Consider the following 16,020-nt stretch of genomic DNA (forward strand, 5'->3'; position numbering starts at 1 on the left):
ATGCACGCACCATACACGTCTGTACGTGCCGTGCCGTGCCGTGCTGTGCACTATCTGTGCTGTACTGTACTGTACTGTATACTGTTATACTATGTTGTACTGTACCGTGCTGTGCTACAACCACTGTATTGTGCTGTGCACTGATGCTGTACTATGCTACAATACTGTGCTATGCTGTACTGTACCATACTGATACATGCTGTACTACCATACGTCATACAGCATGCTGCCGTGCCATGCACTAACCATCGTACTTACTTACTTAATTACTGCCTCTATTGACGTACATCTATACTGACCGTATATGTCCGTGTGTGCTATGACATACCGTACTTAATACCGTGCTGTGCTGTGCCGTGCCATGCCGTGCCGTGCCATTGCTGTGCTGTGCATACGTGCTGTGCCGTGCTGTACTGTGATGTGCTGTGCTGTGCTGTGCTGTACCATACTGTGCTGTGCTATGCATGTGCTGTACCGTGCCGTGCCGTGCCATGCTGTACTGTGCTGTGCTGTGTGACTATGCCGTCTACCACTGTACTGTATTGTACTGTGCTATACATACATACCTATACCTGCCTATACTGTATTTATGCTATGCCGCACATACTGTACTGTACCTGTACTGTACTGTGCTGTACTGTACATACTGTACTATTATGCCGTGCAAATACCATGCCGTACCATCTGTACTGCTGTGCTGTACTATACTGTGTACTACTGTACTATAGATTACTATGTGCTATGACCTATGCTGCCTACGACATCGTACAACCGACCGTGCAAGTGCCGTGCTTGCTACTGTACTTATTGTAGTGTACTGTACTGTACCATTAGTACTGTACCGCTCAAGTACCGCTGTGCATTACTGTACCATACTGTACTGTACTGTACTGTACTGTATTAATTGGTACCGCATTGTACTGCACTGTACTGTACTGTATTGTACTGTGCTGTACTGTGTACCGCATCGCATCAGTACCATATCAGATTGTACTGTACTGTACTGTACTGTACTGTATTATACTGTATTGTACTGTACCGTGCTGTACTGGTACTGTACTGTGCTGTATTGTACTGTACCGTGCTGTACTGCACTGTACTGTACTGTATTGTACTGTACTGTACCATACCGCATTCCGTACCGTGCCATGTCGCTTGCACATACCACTGTACTGTACTGTGCTGTACTGGTATTGCAATTGCACCGCACTGTACTGCACTGTACTGTACTGTATTGTACCGTACTGTACTGTGCGCATCGCATCGACCATACTGTACTGTACCGTACTGTATTGTACTGTACCGCATCAGCCTGCACTGTACTGTACTGTACTGTACTGTACTGTACTGAAATAGTACCGCATCGCACATACCATGCTGTACTGTACTGTACTGTACTGTACTGTACTGTATTGTACTGTACTGTACTGTACTGCACTGCATCTATATTGCACGTATCATTGTACTGTACTGTACTGGTACTGTACTGTACTGTACTGCACTGTACTGTACTGTATTGTACTGTACTGTACTGTACTGTATTGTACTGTAATTATACTGTACTGTACTGTACTGTACTGTACCGTACTGTACTGTACTAGTATGGAGCCTAAAACACACACACAAAAATAATGAGGATGTAAATCCATTGTACTATATTTTAATAAATGTAAAACAGTAAAGTATAAGGAAATGAGTTATACAGATACTGAACCCAGTACAATTAGATATGTAAGCATGATTAAGGTATTACATACAAGGTTTGTCTAAAGGTGGTGTGCACCTGTTGTACTCACCTTACCATAGCTGCCACCACCGCTACCACGACCACCACAGTCAGAGATATAAATCTTCATGTGAGAATTTGATGTGAAAATTAACATTCTTTGATGTACGTACGAGTTAAAGTCAGCAACACTACACTACAGTACAGTATAGTATAGTACAGTATAAGAACATAAGAAAATAAGGAGTCTGTAATAGGCCGGTTGGCCTGTGCATGGCAGCTCCTGTCGAGAGTTACTACCACTCTATCATCCATGAATCTATCGAGCCTCCTTTTGAAACTTTCCAGCGTTGCAGCACTTACTACAAAGTTGCTAAGCTTGTTCCACTCGTCCACCACCCTATTTGTGAACCAGTTCCTTCCTATCTCCTCCTAAACCTAAACTTATCCAACTTAAACTTGTTCGAGTCCTATCCTGCTCGATATTATAAGAACTTTATCTATATCCCTTTATTGATTCCTTTCACCCATTTAAATACTTTCATATCTCCCCACTCTTCTTCTTCTAGGAATGCAAGTTAGTTTCTTTAACCTATCCTGATATGGAAGGTTTCTAAGTCCCGGAATCATATTCGTCATTCTTCGCTGCACCGACTCTAGTGAATTAATATCCATTCTAAAATAAGGGCACCAGAACCGAACCGCATAATCGAGGTGCAGCCTGACTAGCGCAAGATAGTAATCATCGTACACAAGGTGTTTAAAGGCTGTGTGACTGCCACTAATACTCCTCTCAACATAATGTGGAATAATATGAAATACAATGTAAAAGTTCACCTACCTGTCCCAACTGTCCAGGAAATGGAGAAGATAAGATGCCCAGGGGACACAATTATCATCCCTCCAGGTGCTGTGAGGGAAGTGCCACAGTTGATCACATTTTGAAATACAATTATCAAAGAAAGTGGACAACTGATGGCAACTATATGGTTTTATTAAATGGAATATAATTATCCAGTAATGGTTATAAAATTAACTATTTCAACAACAACAACTACATCACTGTTTGAAACAACAACTTCATCACTGTTTAGCAACAACAACAACAACAACTACATCACTGTTTCAAGAACAACAACATCACTGTTTAGCAACAACAACTGCACGTTTAGCAACAACAACAACATCACTGTTTTAACAACAACAGCATCACTGTTTTAACAACAACAACTGCATCATTGTTTCAACAACAACAACATCACTGTTTCAACAACAACAACATCACTGTTTAGCAACAACAACTGCACATCACTGTTTAGCAACAACAACAACAACAACAACAACATCACTGTTTTAACAACAACAGCATCACTGTTTTAACAACAACAACTGCATCATTGTTTCAACAACAACAACATCACTGTTTCAACAACAACAACATCATCACTGTTTCAACAACAACAACATCACTGTTTCAACAACAACAACATCATCACTGTTTCAACAACAACAACAACATCACTGTTTTAACAACAACAACTGCATCATTGTTTTAACAACAAACAAATCACTGTTTCCAACAACAACAACATCACTGTTTTAACAACAACAACAACATCACTGTTTCAACAACAACAACATCACTGTTTTAACAACAACAACATCACTGTTTCAACAACAACAACATCACTGTTTCAACAACAACAACATCACTGTTTTAACAACAACAACATCGTTTTAACAACAACAACATCACTGTTTCAACAACAACAACATCACTGTTTCAACAACAACAACATCACTGTTTTAACAACAACAACATCACTGTTTTACCAACAACAACTGCATCATTGTTTCCAACAACAACAACACTGTTTTAACAACAACAACATTGGTTTTAACAACAACACTGCATCATTGTTTCAACAACAACAACAATCACTGTTTCAACAACAACAACATCATCACTGTTTCAACAACAACAACAACATCACTGTTTTAACAACAACAACTGCATCATTGTTTTAACAACAACAACAACATCACTGTTTCAACAACAACAACATCACTGCTTTAACAACAACAACATCACTGTTTCAACAACCAAATCACTTTCAACAACAACATCACTGAACAACAACAACATCACTGTTTTAACAACAACAACATCACTGTTTCAACAACAACAACATCACTGTTTCAACAACAACAACATCACTGTTTTAACAACAACAAACATCACTGTTTTACCAACAACAACTGCATCATTGTTTCAACAACAACATCACTGTTTTAAACAACAACATCACTGTTTTAACAACAACAACGAAATTCGTTTCAACAACAACAACATCACTGTTTCAACAACAACAACATCATCACTGTTTCAACAACAACAACAACATCACTGTTTTAACAACAACAACTGCATCATTGTTTTAACAACAACAACAACATCACTGTTTTAACAACAACAACAACATCACTGTTTCAACAACAACAACATCGCTGTTTTAACAACAACAACATCACTGTTTCAACAACAACAACATCGCTGTCTTAACAACAACAACATCACTGTTTCAACAACAACAACATCACTGTTTTAACAACAACAACAACATCACTGTTTCAACAACAACAACATCACTGTTTCAACAACAACAACATCACTGTTTTAACAACAACAACATCACTGTTTCAACAACAACAACATCACTGTTTTAACAACAACAACAACATCACTGTTTCAACAACAACAACATCACTGTTTTTAATAACAACAACATCACTGTTTTAACAACAACACTGTTTCAACAACAACAACATCACTGTTTCCAACAAACAACAACATCACTGTTTTAACAACAACAACATCACTGTTTTAACAACAACAACAACATCACTGTTTCAACAACAACAACATCACTGTTTCAACAACAACAACATCACTGTTTTAACAACAACAACATCACTGTTTTAACAACAACAACAACATCACTGTTTCAACAACAACAACATCACTGTTTTAACAACAACAACATCACTGTTTTAACAACAACAACATCACTGTTTCAACAACAACATCACTGTTTCAACAACAACAACATCACTGTTTTAACAACAACAACATCACTGTTTTAACAACAACAACATCACTGTTTCACCAACAACAACATCACTGTTTTAACAACAACAACATCGCTTGTTTTAACAACAAACAACATCACTGTTTCCAACAACAACACATCGCTTGTCTTAACAACAACAACATCACTGTTCAACAACAACATCACTGTTTCAACAACAACAACATCACTGTTTCAACAACAACAACATCACTGTTTCAACAACAACAACATCACTGTTTCAACAACAACAACATCACTGTTTTAACAACAACAACATCAATGTTTTAACAACAACAACATCACTGTTTTAACAACAACAACATTACTGTTTTAACAACAACAACAACATCACTGTTTCAACAACAACAACATCACTGTTTTAACAACAACAACAACATCACTGTTTCAACAACAACAACATCACTGTTTTAACAACAACAACATCACTGTTTCAACAACAACAACATCACTGCTTTAACAACAACAACATCACTGTTTCAACAACAACAACATCACTGTTTTAACAACAAACAACAACATCAATTGTTTTAACAAAACAACAACATCACTGTTTTCAACAACAACAACATCACTGTTTCAACAACAACAACATCACTGTTTTAACAACAACAACAACATCACTGTTTCAACAACAACAACATCACTGTTTTAACAACAACAACATCACTGTTTCAACAACAACAACATACTGTTTTAACAACAACAACAACATCACTGTTTTAACAACAACAACATCACTGTTTCAACAACAACAACTACATCACTGTTTCAACAACAACAACATCACTGTTTCAACAACAACAACATACTGTTTTAACAACAACAACATACTGTTTTAACAACAACTGCATCTTTAAACAATAACAACAACATCACTGTTTCAACAACAACAACTACATCACTGTTTCAACAACAACAACATCACTGTTTCAACAACAACAACATACTGTTTTAACAACAACAACATACTGTTTTAACAACAACAACTGCATCATTGTTTTAACAACAACAACAACATCACTGTTTCAACAACAACAACTACATCACTGTTTCAACAACAACAACATCACTGTTTCAACAACAACAACATACTGTTTTAACAACAACAACATACTGTTTTAACAACAACAAGTGCATCATTGTTTTAACAACAACATCACTGTTTCAACAACAACAACAACATCACTGTTTCAACAACAACAACAACATCACTGTTTCAACAACAACAACATCACTGTTTCAACAACAACAACAACATCACTGTTTCAACAACTAAAACAACTACAGTGACCCCTCGTTTAACGAACACCTCGGTTAACGTAATTTCGATTAACGAACTGCCTTCCATAAGGATCTTCAATTCGGTTAACGAAAAAAAATTCGGTTAACGAAGTTCTTACGAACCAACCTCAACATGTTTTCACTTGCACTGACCGGGCAACCAGCTTTAGTATCAGTCAGCCAATACATTAATCGGTTCTAGGGCTTAAATTCCTTACTATTTTAGTAAATATCAAGAAGTTTATACTATTCAATAATTTCAAAAGTTTAATATTAAATTTTTTAGTCATTTTAACAATTATTGAACATAATTGAAGGTAAAGTGACTAGTTTAATGTGCGGCATCCAGCCTCTTAACACAGCTTTTTTTCTGTGTTTCCAAGCAAATTATTGGTCATTTTGAAATATATTTTACATATTGACAATATATAATGCAGTGCAGTGTTGATTTAAAGAAAATAATCTTGAATTACACCAAGAGAGCTAAAATTTTATGGGTGAAATGGCGCCATGGGGTGACTTCTCTTCCACCCCAATGCCTTCTCTTTTTCCTTCTCCTCCACCCCCCATTCTAAATCCCATCATCATCATCATCATCATCCAGGAGCCTTCTACATACACACCTCAAAGTAAGTGAACTTTTCTACCATTTTTGTTGAATTTAGGAAATTTTCGGTGAGCTGGAACCAATTACCCAAAAACCCATTGAAACAATGGTTTCGGTTAACGAACTTTTCGGCTAACGAATGACCTTCTGGAACGGATTGAGTTCGTTAATGGAGGGGTCACTGTACATCACTGTTTCAACAACTACATCACTGTTTCAGGGATTTAGCAAACTCTAGTTTCCAAGAACCATTTGTTAATACTTGTAATGATAAATGTTTACATATACAGGGTACTTTCACAAGTCCCATAACAATAGTTATGCTAATGTATTTTTTTTACAGGGGGGCGAAAATGAAATAAAATAATAACAATAATAATAATAAAGAACCATAAAGATATACAAAAATGAAAAAAAGATCTAAAGTGATAAACAATATACCTGTATGTATGTTGTGTTGTCAATAGTAAGAGAAACAATTGAGACCCTGCAATGAGGCAGAAAGTCAGATGAGCAACCTGGGACTTGGTGTTGCTAGACTGATTACAGTACCTTAACTTTATACTGTACTGTGTATTTCTAGTTTCATTTTCTCTCTTGATACTTGAAAACCTCCTTAGTCACCATCTTGTGTGCAGGTTCTTCAGGGCAGAGTCATCACAGAGATGAGGACAGCGGCCGCTTCAGCAGTTGCAACCATTGAGCTACTTCAGGGGAGGAAAGGTGAAAAGCATTTTCTACTTCTGAACAATATTGTTAATCTAATCACAGTACAGTACCAGTCTAAAGCCAGTTCATCATCACCATCATCAATTTAAGGATATTTTCCATGTTTGCTTGGGTTACCCATTATTACTTGAACATGATGGCAAGGTATCCTTGGTTGTCACCAAGTAAATTTGAAGCAAATTTTACAGTTGGAAGCCCTTCCTATCACCAACTCCCTTTTATAGTGAGAACTGGGCATTATACAGTACTGTATGGAGAACTTCCAAGTGTCATCTTAGCTGGTAAGGCAGCATCACAACACCATATTTAATTTTGTTTTTAATTTGTGGCACATAATAGTACATATGGCATATTATTTTGTTCCTCTAATTTCTCTTAAAAAGATTAGGGTTGCTGGTAGAAGAATACATACAGTAGTCAGTCAGGAAGTCAGAAAGATTGTTTTCCATCATACCAAGTACGTAGTGCTCAATCTTTAATGGTGACTTGACAACACTAAAGATTTTTTTATTATGAACTACATCATACAGATTATTTTCACTTTATTCAATTTATTAGATCAGTGGTTCCTTTTTTTCGTCATGACCCAAAACTAGATTGGTCAGGCATGCTCACAACCCACAGTAAATACAATAAACATAATATAATTATTATTATTTTTTGGTTAGAGAACAATAGAGCAAAATAAAATAACAAACTAATAATGTAATACTGTATGCAATATACTGCACAGTATAGTATACTGTTATATCAAAAAATTTTGTGTTAGCCAGCAGGTGTTCAAAGTGAAATGTTGTGCCAGACAGGCTGCAGCACAGATCATATTCAGGCTGAGTCTGTCTACAAGATTCATCATTGTTAATGTTGAAAGTTTTGCCTCACAAAGGTAATGTAGGTGGTTGTGAATGGCAGGAGGACTTTCACAGCTTTGGCAGCAACTATTGCATTTTTATTGAAGTGTGACCCAGAAAGTACTGCTTGAAGCTGTGGCACAGTAATCCATCTCATTGTATTTCTATCAGTTACTCTTGCAGTCCAGGTGCTCTGTTGTCTGGCAAATCTTTCACATTAACATTGAAAGGATTTTGAACCCAGCAGTATTTCTTGGTATCCTCAGCAGAAATACAGTGTATGAATTCTTTTCTGACATTGTTCATGTACTCCAGGACATTGACACGAATGTCCTCCAATAATGCTGATGCATTTTCCTCACAGTCTTCCAAGAGATAGTTTAAGGATAGGAATGACTCAGTCTTTCCTCGCTCCATTTTGCCTTTCCATAACTTCCTTTTGTTCTTACATGAGGACAGCTTGTCTGTGAGTTTAATGAGAGTGTGACTCCAACTTTGCATGGAAGCATTCAGGCAGTTAATTTCACAGAATAAATCTGCAAAATAGGCCACTTTGAACAACCATTTTGGCTCAAAGAACCTTCCTGCTAAACAATATTTTAAAAGTGAATAAAAGATTTAAAATTGCATCTTTGTAAGTACATTTCCTCATTCTGAAAAAATATAAATAAAATACGGTACAATATTAAAAACCGGGAGTAACTCAACAGCCCTTGACACACAAACAAAAAAAATCACACAAAATAAAAAATGGAGAAGAAACAAGGAGTGAGATGACCACAAAATGGGCATTAAAAGCAAGTGAGATAAACCAGATCCCCCAAACAGTACATAACTACAGAGCAGCGTTATAACAAACCAGCCGTCACCACCAGCAACACCATGTGTACAGTATTGTACTATACAGTACTGTTCTGTACTGTTCAATAACAAAATGAATACTGAAGTTAAAATGTTTGCATAGTTTAGAACCACTGAGTTAGATTAAACATATCCCAGACAAAGACATTTATGGACATATGTACAGGGAGATGCTGTAATACATACTTACATTATTCTTCCATTTAAATGAGTCTACTTCAGGTCACAAATATTTCTCTATGAATTACAACACAGTACAGTAGTAGCAGATGTTACCATACACTTGAATAATGTGCTTTACTTCCATTACATGTTAAACTATAAGTAGAAGTTGTCATACATATATTTCATATATTTACAGATGTGAAAGATGGAAGCATGATAGTTGCAGTGTTAGGCGCTGGGGAACAAGGTCGCTCACATGCTCGTGTTATGGCACACATCCTTAAGCCTGAGAAGGTTAGTCACAAAGAAAGATATACTCTATGTTAATTTGTGAAATGATTTGCAAAATTTATTAGAGATTTGTTGATATAACACTGAACAGTTCTTTACTAGTATGTTTTATTTACAATGTCATCCAAAAATATGGATAATGTGCGTGCGTGCGTACTGTATGAGGAAAGATCAGGGACAAGGATCACTGATGGAGAAAATACAACCAATGATTATCTATACAAGAGCGGAGGAAGTGTCAAATTTTCAGTTGTAAACTCAGCCAATGTGACTAACTTTTAAACAACACAAGGTGTTCATTGGTAACAGATCATGGTGTGGTCAAGAAGGTTGGAATCAGCCAAGGAGTTGTGTGCTGTCCTGTGTGGTGAAGGAATACCAGCAGCAGCAGTAGCCACGGTGCAGGAGGCAGTCAAGGAGGCTGATGTGATCAACTCCTGCACTGCAACATCTACCCCCATCTTGAAGGCTGAATGGGTTAAACCAGGAGCACATATAAACAGTAAGATTATAGTAACCCCTTCACTACAGGGACGCCTAATATTTTATTTGACTACCGCCAGGTGATTTTATCTAACTAAGAGGGGAACCCGTACACAAGGGGTTAAAACACTTTGCTATAAAGATCCAGTGACTTATTCATAGTACTGTACAGTATCAGGTATACAATATATTCCTAAAGTCAGCATAGTTTGTGATACTGTATTAAACTTAACACACGGCTGATCATCTGAATGCTGTACCAGTATTTTGTTATTGTATTTGTTTATATTTACAAAAAGAACTAAAAAAAATTCATATAGAGTACTGTAGTATAGTTACTGTACAAAATTGTCGTGAAAATACAACTAGTTTATCTGTCTTATAGATATCATACAGTATGCTGTCCAGTGCTTATTTGTATATAGAGAATTATATATTCTTGTTGGGGAAAATTACACATACAGCTCCTCCCCGACTTACAACGGGGTTAGGGACCCAAATCCAGGTCGTAAGTCGAAATGGTCGTAAGTCGAAAATGCTTAAATAATACATAGAAAATCTAAAATGGGTGTCTCTTTTTCTTCTCAGCACCACAAAACTCTCACTTTTAAGCTTGCCAGCCATTTTAAAGTGAATTACAAAAGAAAATTTTGTCAGTACACAGCGCAATCACTAACGATGGGACTCGAAAATAAGTAATTTGACAAAATTTTGGTACGACTGAAGCGGTCGTAAGTCCGGGTGGTCGTAAGTCGGGGAGGAGCTGTACATACAGTCAATGTATATGTGGCCCACTATCTTCCTGAAGGATATACAGGTACAGGTAGTTGTCCCCTGAAGGATATAGAGGTACAGGTAGTAGTCCCCTGAAGGATATAGAGGTACAGGTAGTAGTCCCCTGAAGGATATATAGGTACAGGTAGTAGCCCCCTGAAGGATATAGAGGTACAGGTAGTAGTCCCCTGAAGGATATAGAGGTACAGGTAGTAGTCCCCTGAAGGATATAGAGGTACAGGTAGTAGTCCCCTGAAGGATATAGAGGTACAGGTAGTAGTCCCCTGAAGGATATAGAGGTACAGGTAGTAGTCCCCTGAAGGATATACAGGTACAGGTAGTAGTCCCCTGAAGGATATACAGGTACAGGTAGTAGTCCCCTGAAGGATATAGAGGTACAGGTAGTAGTCCCCTGAAGGATATAGAGGTACAGGTAGTAGTCCCCTGAAGGATATACAGGTACAGGTAGTAGTCCCCTGAAGGATATAGAGGTACAGGTAGTAGTCCCCTGAAGGATATACAGGTACAGGTAGTAGTCCCCTGAAGGATATAGAGGTACAGGTCAGAGGTAAACATAATACTGTACTTCTCTTATATACTGTATCTACCTGCTACTGTACACTGAACATCGTGTTTTGTGCAAAGTTTTACTGTTGTACTCAGCCAAAGACAGTCAGAAGCTGTGACAAAGTGAACATGTTAGGAATTCTTTGAGGTGACAAATTTATCGTGGACACAGCCGACAAATATTACCTGTTAAGAGGTCAGAGAAGAAAATAAGAGCTGCTGCTACAGGTGACAAAAATGTTTAATACAATAATGACTTTTACTAACATGCATCCTGTAATGGAAAACATGGAAGCAATGTTAGTTGATCGTGATGTGAGGGTGAACTGGGGGCTGTGTGTGAAGGAGAGAGAGAGGGGCTGTGTGTGAAGGAGAGAGAGAGGCTGTGTGTGAAGGAGAGAGAGAGAGAGGCTGTGTGTGAAGGAGAGAGAGAGAGGCTGTGTGTGAAGGAGAGAGAGAGGCTGTGTGTGAAGGAGAGAGAGAGAGAGGCTGTGTGTGTGAAGGAGAGAGAGAGGCTGTGTGTGAAGGAGAGAGAGAGGGCTGTGTGTGAAGGAGAGAGAGAGGGGCTGTGTGTGAAGGAGAGAGAGAGGATGTGTGTGTTAAGGAGAGAGAGAGGCTGTGTGTGAAGGAGAGAGAGAGAGGCTGTGTGTGTGAAGAGATTTGTTCTTGGCAGACATCCCTATTATTTCCCATTAAGACATTCTACTGAGTTGTATCATCCACGAAATCTAATTATGGGTGAAATTTTCTCCATTAGATGAAGGAGATTTTGAGGCTTTGGATAATAATGCAAGGGACCCGTTGTGAAAATACCATGTCATTGTTACTTTTTGCAAATGATAATGGTCTCTCTCTCACACAACTACTGTAACTTGCTATTTATGTTTTGTGAGGTGTTGGAGCCACTTCATCTGACAAGCAGGAGATGGAAGGAGACTTGGTACGCTCTGCAACTATCTATACAGACAGTTATGAATCAGCACGGGAGGAGTCAGGTGGGTCATATTACAACGGCCATCTTACTAATGATAACAACAGTACTGCATATTTAAAAAAATCTAACAGCATAAGTTATATAAAGGAAAATATGAATAACAGTTCTAATAGTCACTCCCTAAAGTACAGTCACAGTTAGAAATCCTGTCGCCTCTCCTGCTGCTTCAATGAACCCTGAGATTTAGACTCATGAACCCGAAGCAGCAGGAAATGGTTCATTATTGTCTTCATAAATGTCTTGGATTTACAATTCTGAATCTCGGGGTTCTTGGAGCAGCAGGAGACAGAATGACTGTAAGCCAATACATAATAAACACAGTATGCAAACAATACATGGAAAATAGTGAGAAACTGTGCCACTTGTTGTGTGTTATTGTGACGCCCAGCCAAGATATACAGTACAGTACATCATTTTAATTTGGTATTGACAAACCAACAATAAGTCTACTGTATGCACTGTGTATAGATTATATTGCCCCCAAGGGGGCTAGTTTATTGGGCACCCCCTTACAGCGCCCATCTGTGTATACATATTGAGATGTTTTCCATTCACTGAATATGATTTTTGATGCGGTTTTACCTCAAAAAGTAATGCTAAACTTATCCATTTGCCATTTTATTCTTTCCACTGACAAAAGGTTAAGCTCTGAGATACTAAACATGTCAGCATTCTCACAGTTAGATCTTAAGTCAGCATACTGTACAGTACAGGGGGTCCCCGGTTTATGAACGGGTTCCTTTCGTGAGGACGTTCCAAAGTGGTGACTTGTGCGTAAGTTAGAACACGTGCGATGTGCAGACCGTACTTACAGAACAATGTTTAAAATCCCACTATATCGTAGTCTTAGTCCTTATATACATCTAAAATCACTTAATTTTAGACAAAAGAAAAATAGAATGACAAAATACAGTAAATGAAAGTAAACAATAAGTCATCAGGTAAATACTGTACTGTAAATTTAAAGTTTAACCTCGATCATATCAGCGGGTGTTCATAAGTCGGAGACCTCCTGCATGTCGTTGTCTTTATAAGCTGACCAGGTCCATTACAGGAGGCCTGTGTAAGCACCTTAAAAAATAACGAAAAAGGAGAAAAAAAATTTTGTACCTTCCGATTTTTTTTACATGGGAACATTGAAAAACAAAAAATTTTTTTGTAACTTCAAATTTTCATTAACTGGATCTTCATAAATCATGGACTGACTGCAGTCATGTTGGCTCACAGGACTGTACAGGAGTCAGTAACCAGATGCTGGCTGTGGGAGCACCATTGTTTACCTTCTCACACTGTTATCTGATGTAGGAGGACAAAATAGTGCTCATAACTATATACAGTGTACTACAATATAAAATGAATATGTGTAGTAAAACTCAATATTGAATTAACTCGCACCAAAAATCAAATCAAATAAAATCAAAAGATAAGTATCATAGCTTGTGTACAAGATCATTACCTAGTGTGTCCCTGAGGAATGAAAAACACAGGTAGTTAGGCCATGCAACAGCCAGTGGCACAGTCTCTTAATAACTATAGTACAGTACAGTACAGTACTGTGCTATCCAATAATATTTATATTACATTACATACCAAGATATTTTTCAGACCCAACTACACATTCTTGTACAAATTCATTTCAATTTTCAATAAACTTACCGGGATGTGTCTGTATTATTATTATTTATAAATATTATGTCCCAGTAAATTTTTTACTTCAAAATGTCTTACATGTCATTATTAATAAGTTTTGGGGCAGAACTTTTTTTTATAGTAATATATCTCCAAGTACTGCATATAATGGAAGTTCATGAGGAAATCACTTTTACAAATCCAGGAATGCCCGCAGTAATAAACTGTGTGTGTAATTTTTACAAGGAATTTTACTTACCTCGGGTACTTCAACATACAGTACAGTACTGTTTTGTAGGAGTACTGTATATGCATTATACAATACTGTACTACAGCTCAGAAAACCTGGATATTCATAAGTCAATTACTCTTTCAGTCCCAACAATGCTGGGATCTCCAAGTTTAGGCTACTGTACACTTGTTCCAAAAAGTATCTTTACGGAGGGGTGATCGACGAACACCGCGACTCCTGTTGTCTCGGGAGGGTTGTCAAAATACTTCTTCGTTCATTGTGTCATAATGTCACACAAAATCGTAATGATACTTTTTGAGCGAGTGTGTATTTACTGTAAATATCTTCTGTAAGTAACCTCACCTCTGTGATGTCAGGGGATGTCATCAAATATGGGGCTGAAGTGTTTGGTGAGATCGGTGAAGTAATACTTGGGAGAAAACCAGTCCAGCGTGGGACCATTACAATCTTCAAGTCTCTTGGTAAGGGAAGCCTCACTCAGTTTCATCACACCTTACTAGAAGTATTAGTGCAATGAAAAACCACTTGGTTCATAAATGATACGAGTTCAAGTGGAATTTTTTTTCTAATTAAATGATTTAAATTTCAGTTATGAGATCTCAATTCAACTGATTGGCCACATGCATATATACAGTACTATTGATTTATCATTTTAGTATACCTACGTAGTCCAGTAATATTATGATGGGCAACTTATATACATTAAACTGAACACTACTACCAATGATACCAGACAACTTCTTCTCTTCCCAGGACTGGCTGTTGAAGATGCAGCATCGGCCAAACTTGTCTATGATCTTATCAAAGCTGAGGAAAACCACTAAATCACAAGCAACAATATGAACATAAACTCTGCTGTTTATATTGTGCATAAAACAAAATCAAAATTGTGTCTCATTAAATAAATCTACAGATACAAATACTGTGTCAGTAGACTCCCCAACCACAGTTGAAGCTGCACCTTGCCTTTTCCTAATTTTGGTTTCTGTTTGCAACACTTACACAAAGATATTACAATAGTGTACTCCAACTCTAACAACAAGAACACTACACCTTAACTAGCAATAATTAATAGGGAATTATAGTGGCAAATTACCTGTACATGTGAGTGAATTAGCTAACAAGGAAAACAAAAACACGGAGAAATAACATCTGGTAAACATGACCTGTCCTCTTGTACTGACATCCTATCATCCTTGTGTAAACATTATCATCCTATCATCCTTGTGTAAATATCTTCATCCTATCATCCTTGTGTAAATATCTTCATCCTATCATCATTGTGTAAATATCTTCATTGTATCATCATTGAGTAAATATTTTCATCCTATCATCCTTGTCAATACACCGTCATTCTTCACAGCCCTCCAGAATGACTTGTTCCCGAGTCTTTAAAATTCATGAACCTTCCTCATTCTACGCATGAAAGTGAATACTGTATTTTACAAATCAATCCACAAATAATAAAACACACACACATTACTTTATATTACAGTACTGTATCTGGGACCAAGAGGCTTCTGTAAAATGGAAAATTACGTCAGATGGATATTATCATGAATGTGCGTCCAAGGAAAGAATTTAATAAACGCCTAGTGCATGTGTCAGGTAGGTTATACTGTATCGTTAGTTTCCATAAATACCTGTACAGTCGAGG

General features: G+C 37.4%; 2 protein-coding genes across 4 annotated transcripts in view; one reads left to right on the plus strand and one right to left on the minus strand.

Moving 5' to 3' along the window:
* LOC121875754 (ketimine reductase mu-crystallin-like) overlaps positions 1-15,283 on the plus strand; it is a 59,077-nt gene extending 43,794 nt beyond the window's left edge. Inside the window, exons 4-9 of the mRNA XM_042380436.1 lie at positions 7,405-7,489; positions 9,569-9,666; positions 9,973-10,165; positions 12,381-12,482; positions 14,720-14,824; positions 15,117-15,283. Coding sequence (XP_042236370.1) covers positions 7,405-7,489; positions 9,569-9,666; positions 9,973-10,165; positions 12,381-12,482; positions 14,720-14,824; positions 15,117-15,187 — 654 coding nt within the window. The 3' untranslated portion in view covers positions 15,188-15,283. The remainder of the gene's footprint in view (positions 1-7,404; positions 7,490-9,568; positions 9,667-9,972; positions 10,166-12,380; positions 12,483-14,719; positions 14,825-15,116) is intronic.
* LOC121875755 (ankyrin repeat domain-containing protein 40-like) overlaps positions 7,932-16,020 on the minus strand; it is a 67,604-nt gene continuing 59,515 nt past the window's right edge. For all 3 annotated transcript variants that reach the window (XM_042380439.1, XM_042380437.1, XM_042380438.1), the window contains 2 exons: positions 14,706-14,859; positions 7,932-10,132 (listed from right to left, as the gene is read on the minus strand). The gene's annotated coding sequence lies outside the window, so the exon portion shown is untranslated. The remainder of the gene's footprint in view (positions 10,133-14,705; positions 14,860-16,020) is intronic.

This window comes from Homarus americanus, unplaced genomic scaffold, assembly GCF_018991925.1.
Source record: "Homarus americanus isolate GMGI-L3 unplaced genomic scaffold, GMGI_Hamer_2.0 scaffold22250, whole genome shotgun sequence".
Taxonomy (NCBI): domain Eukaryota; kingdom Metazoa; phylum Arthropoda; class Malacostraca; order Decapoda; family Nephropidae; genus Homarus; species Homarus americanus.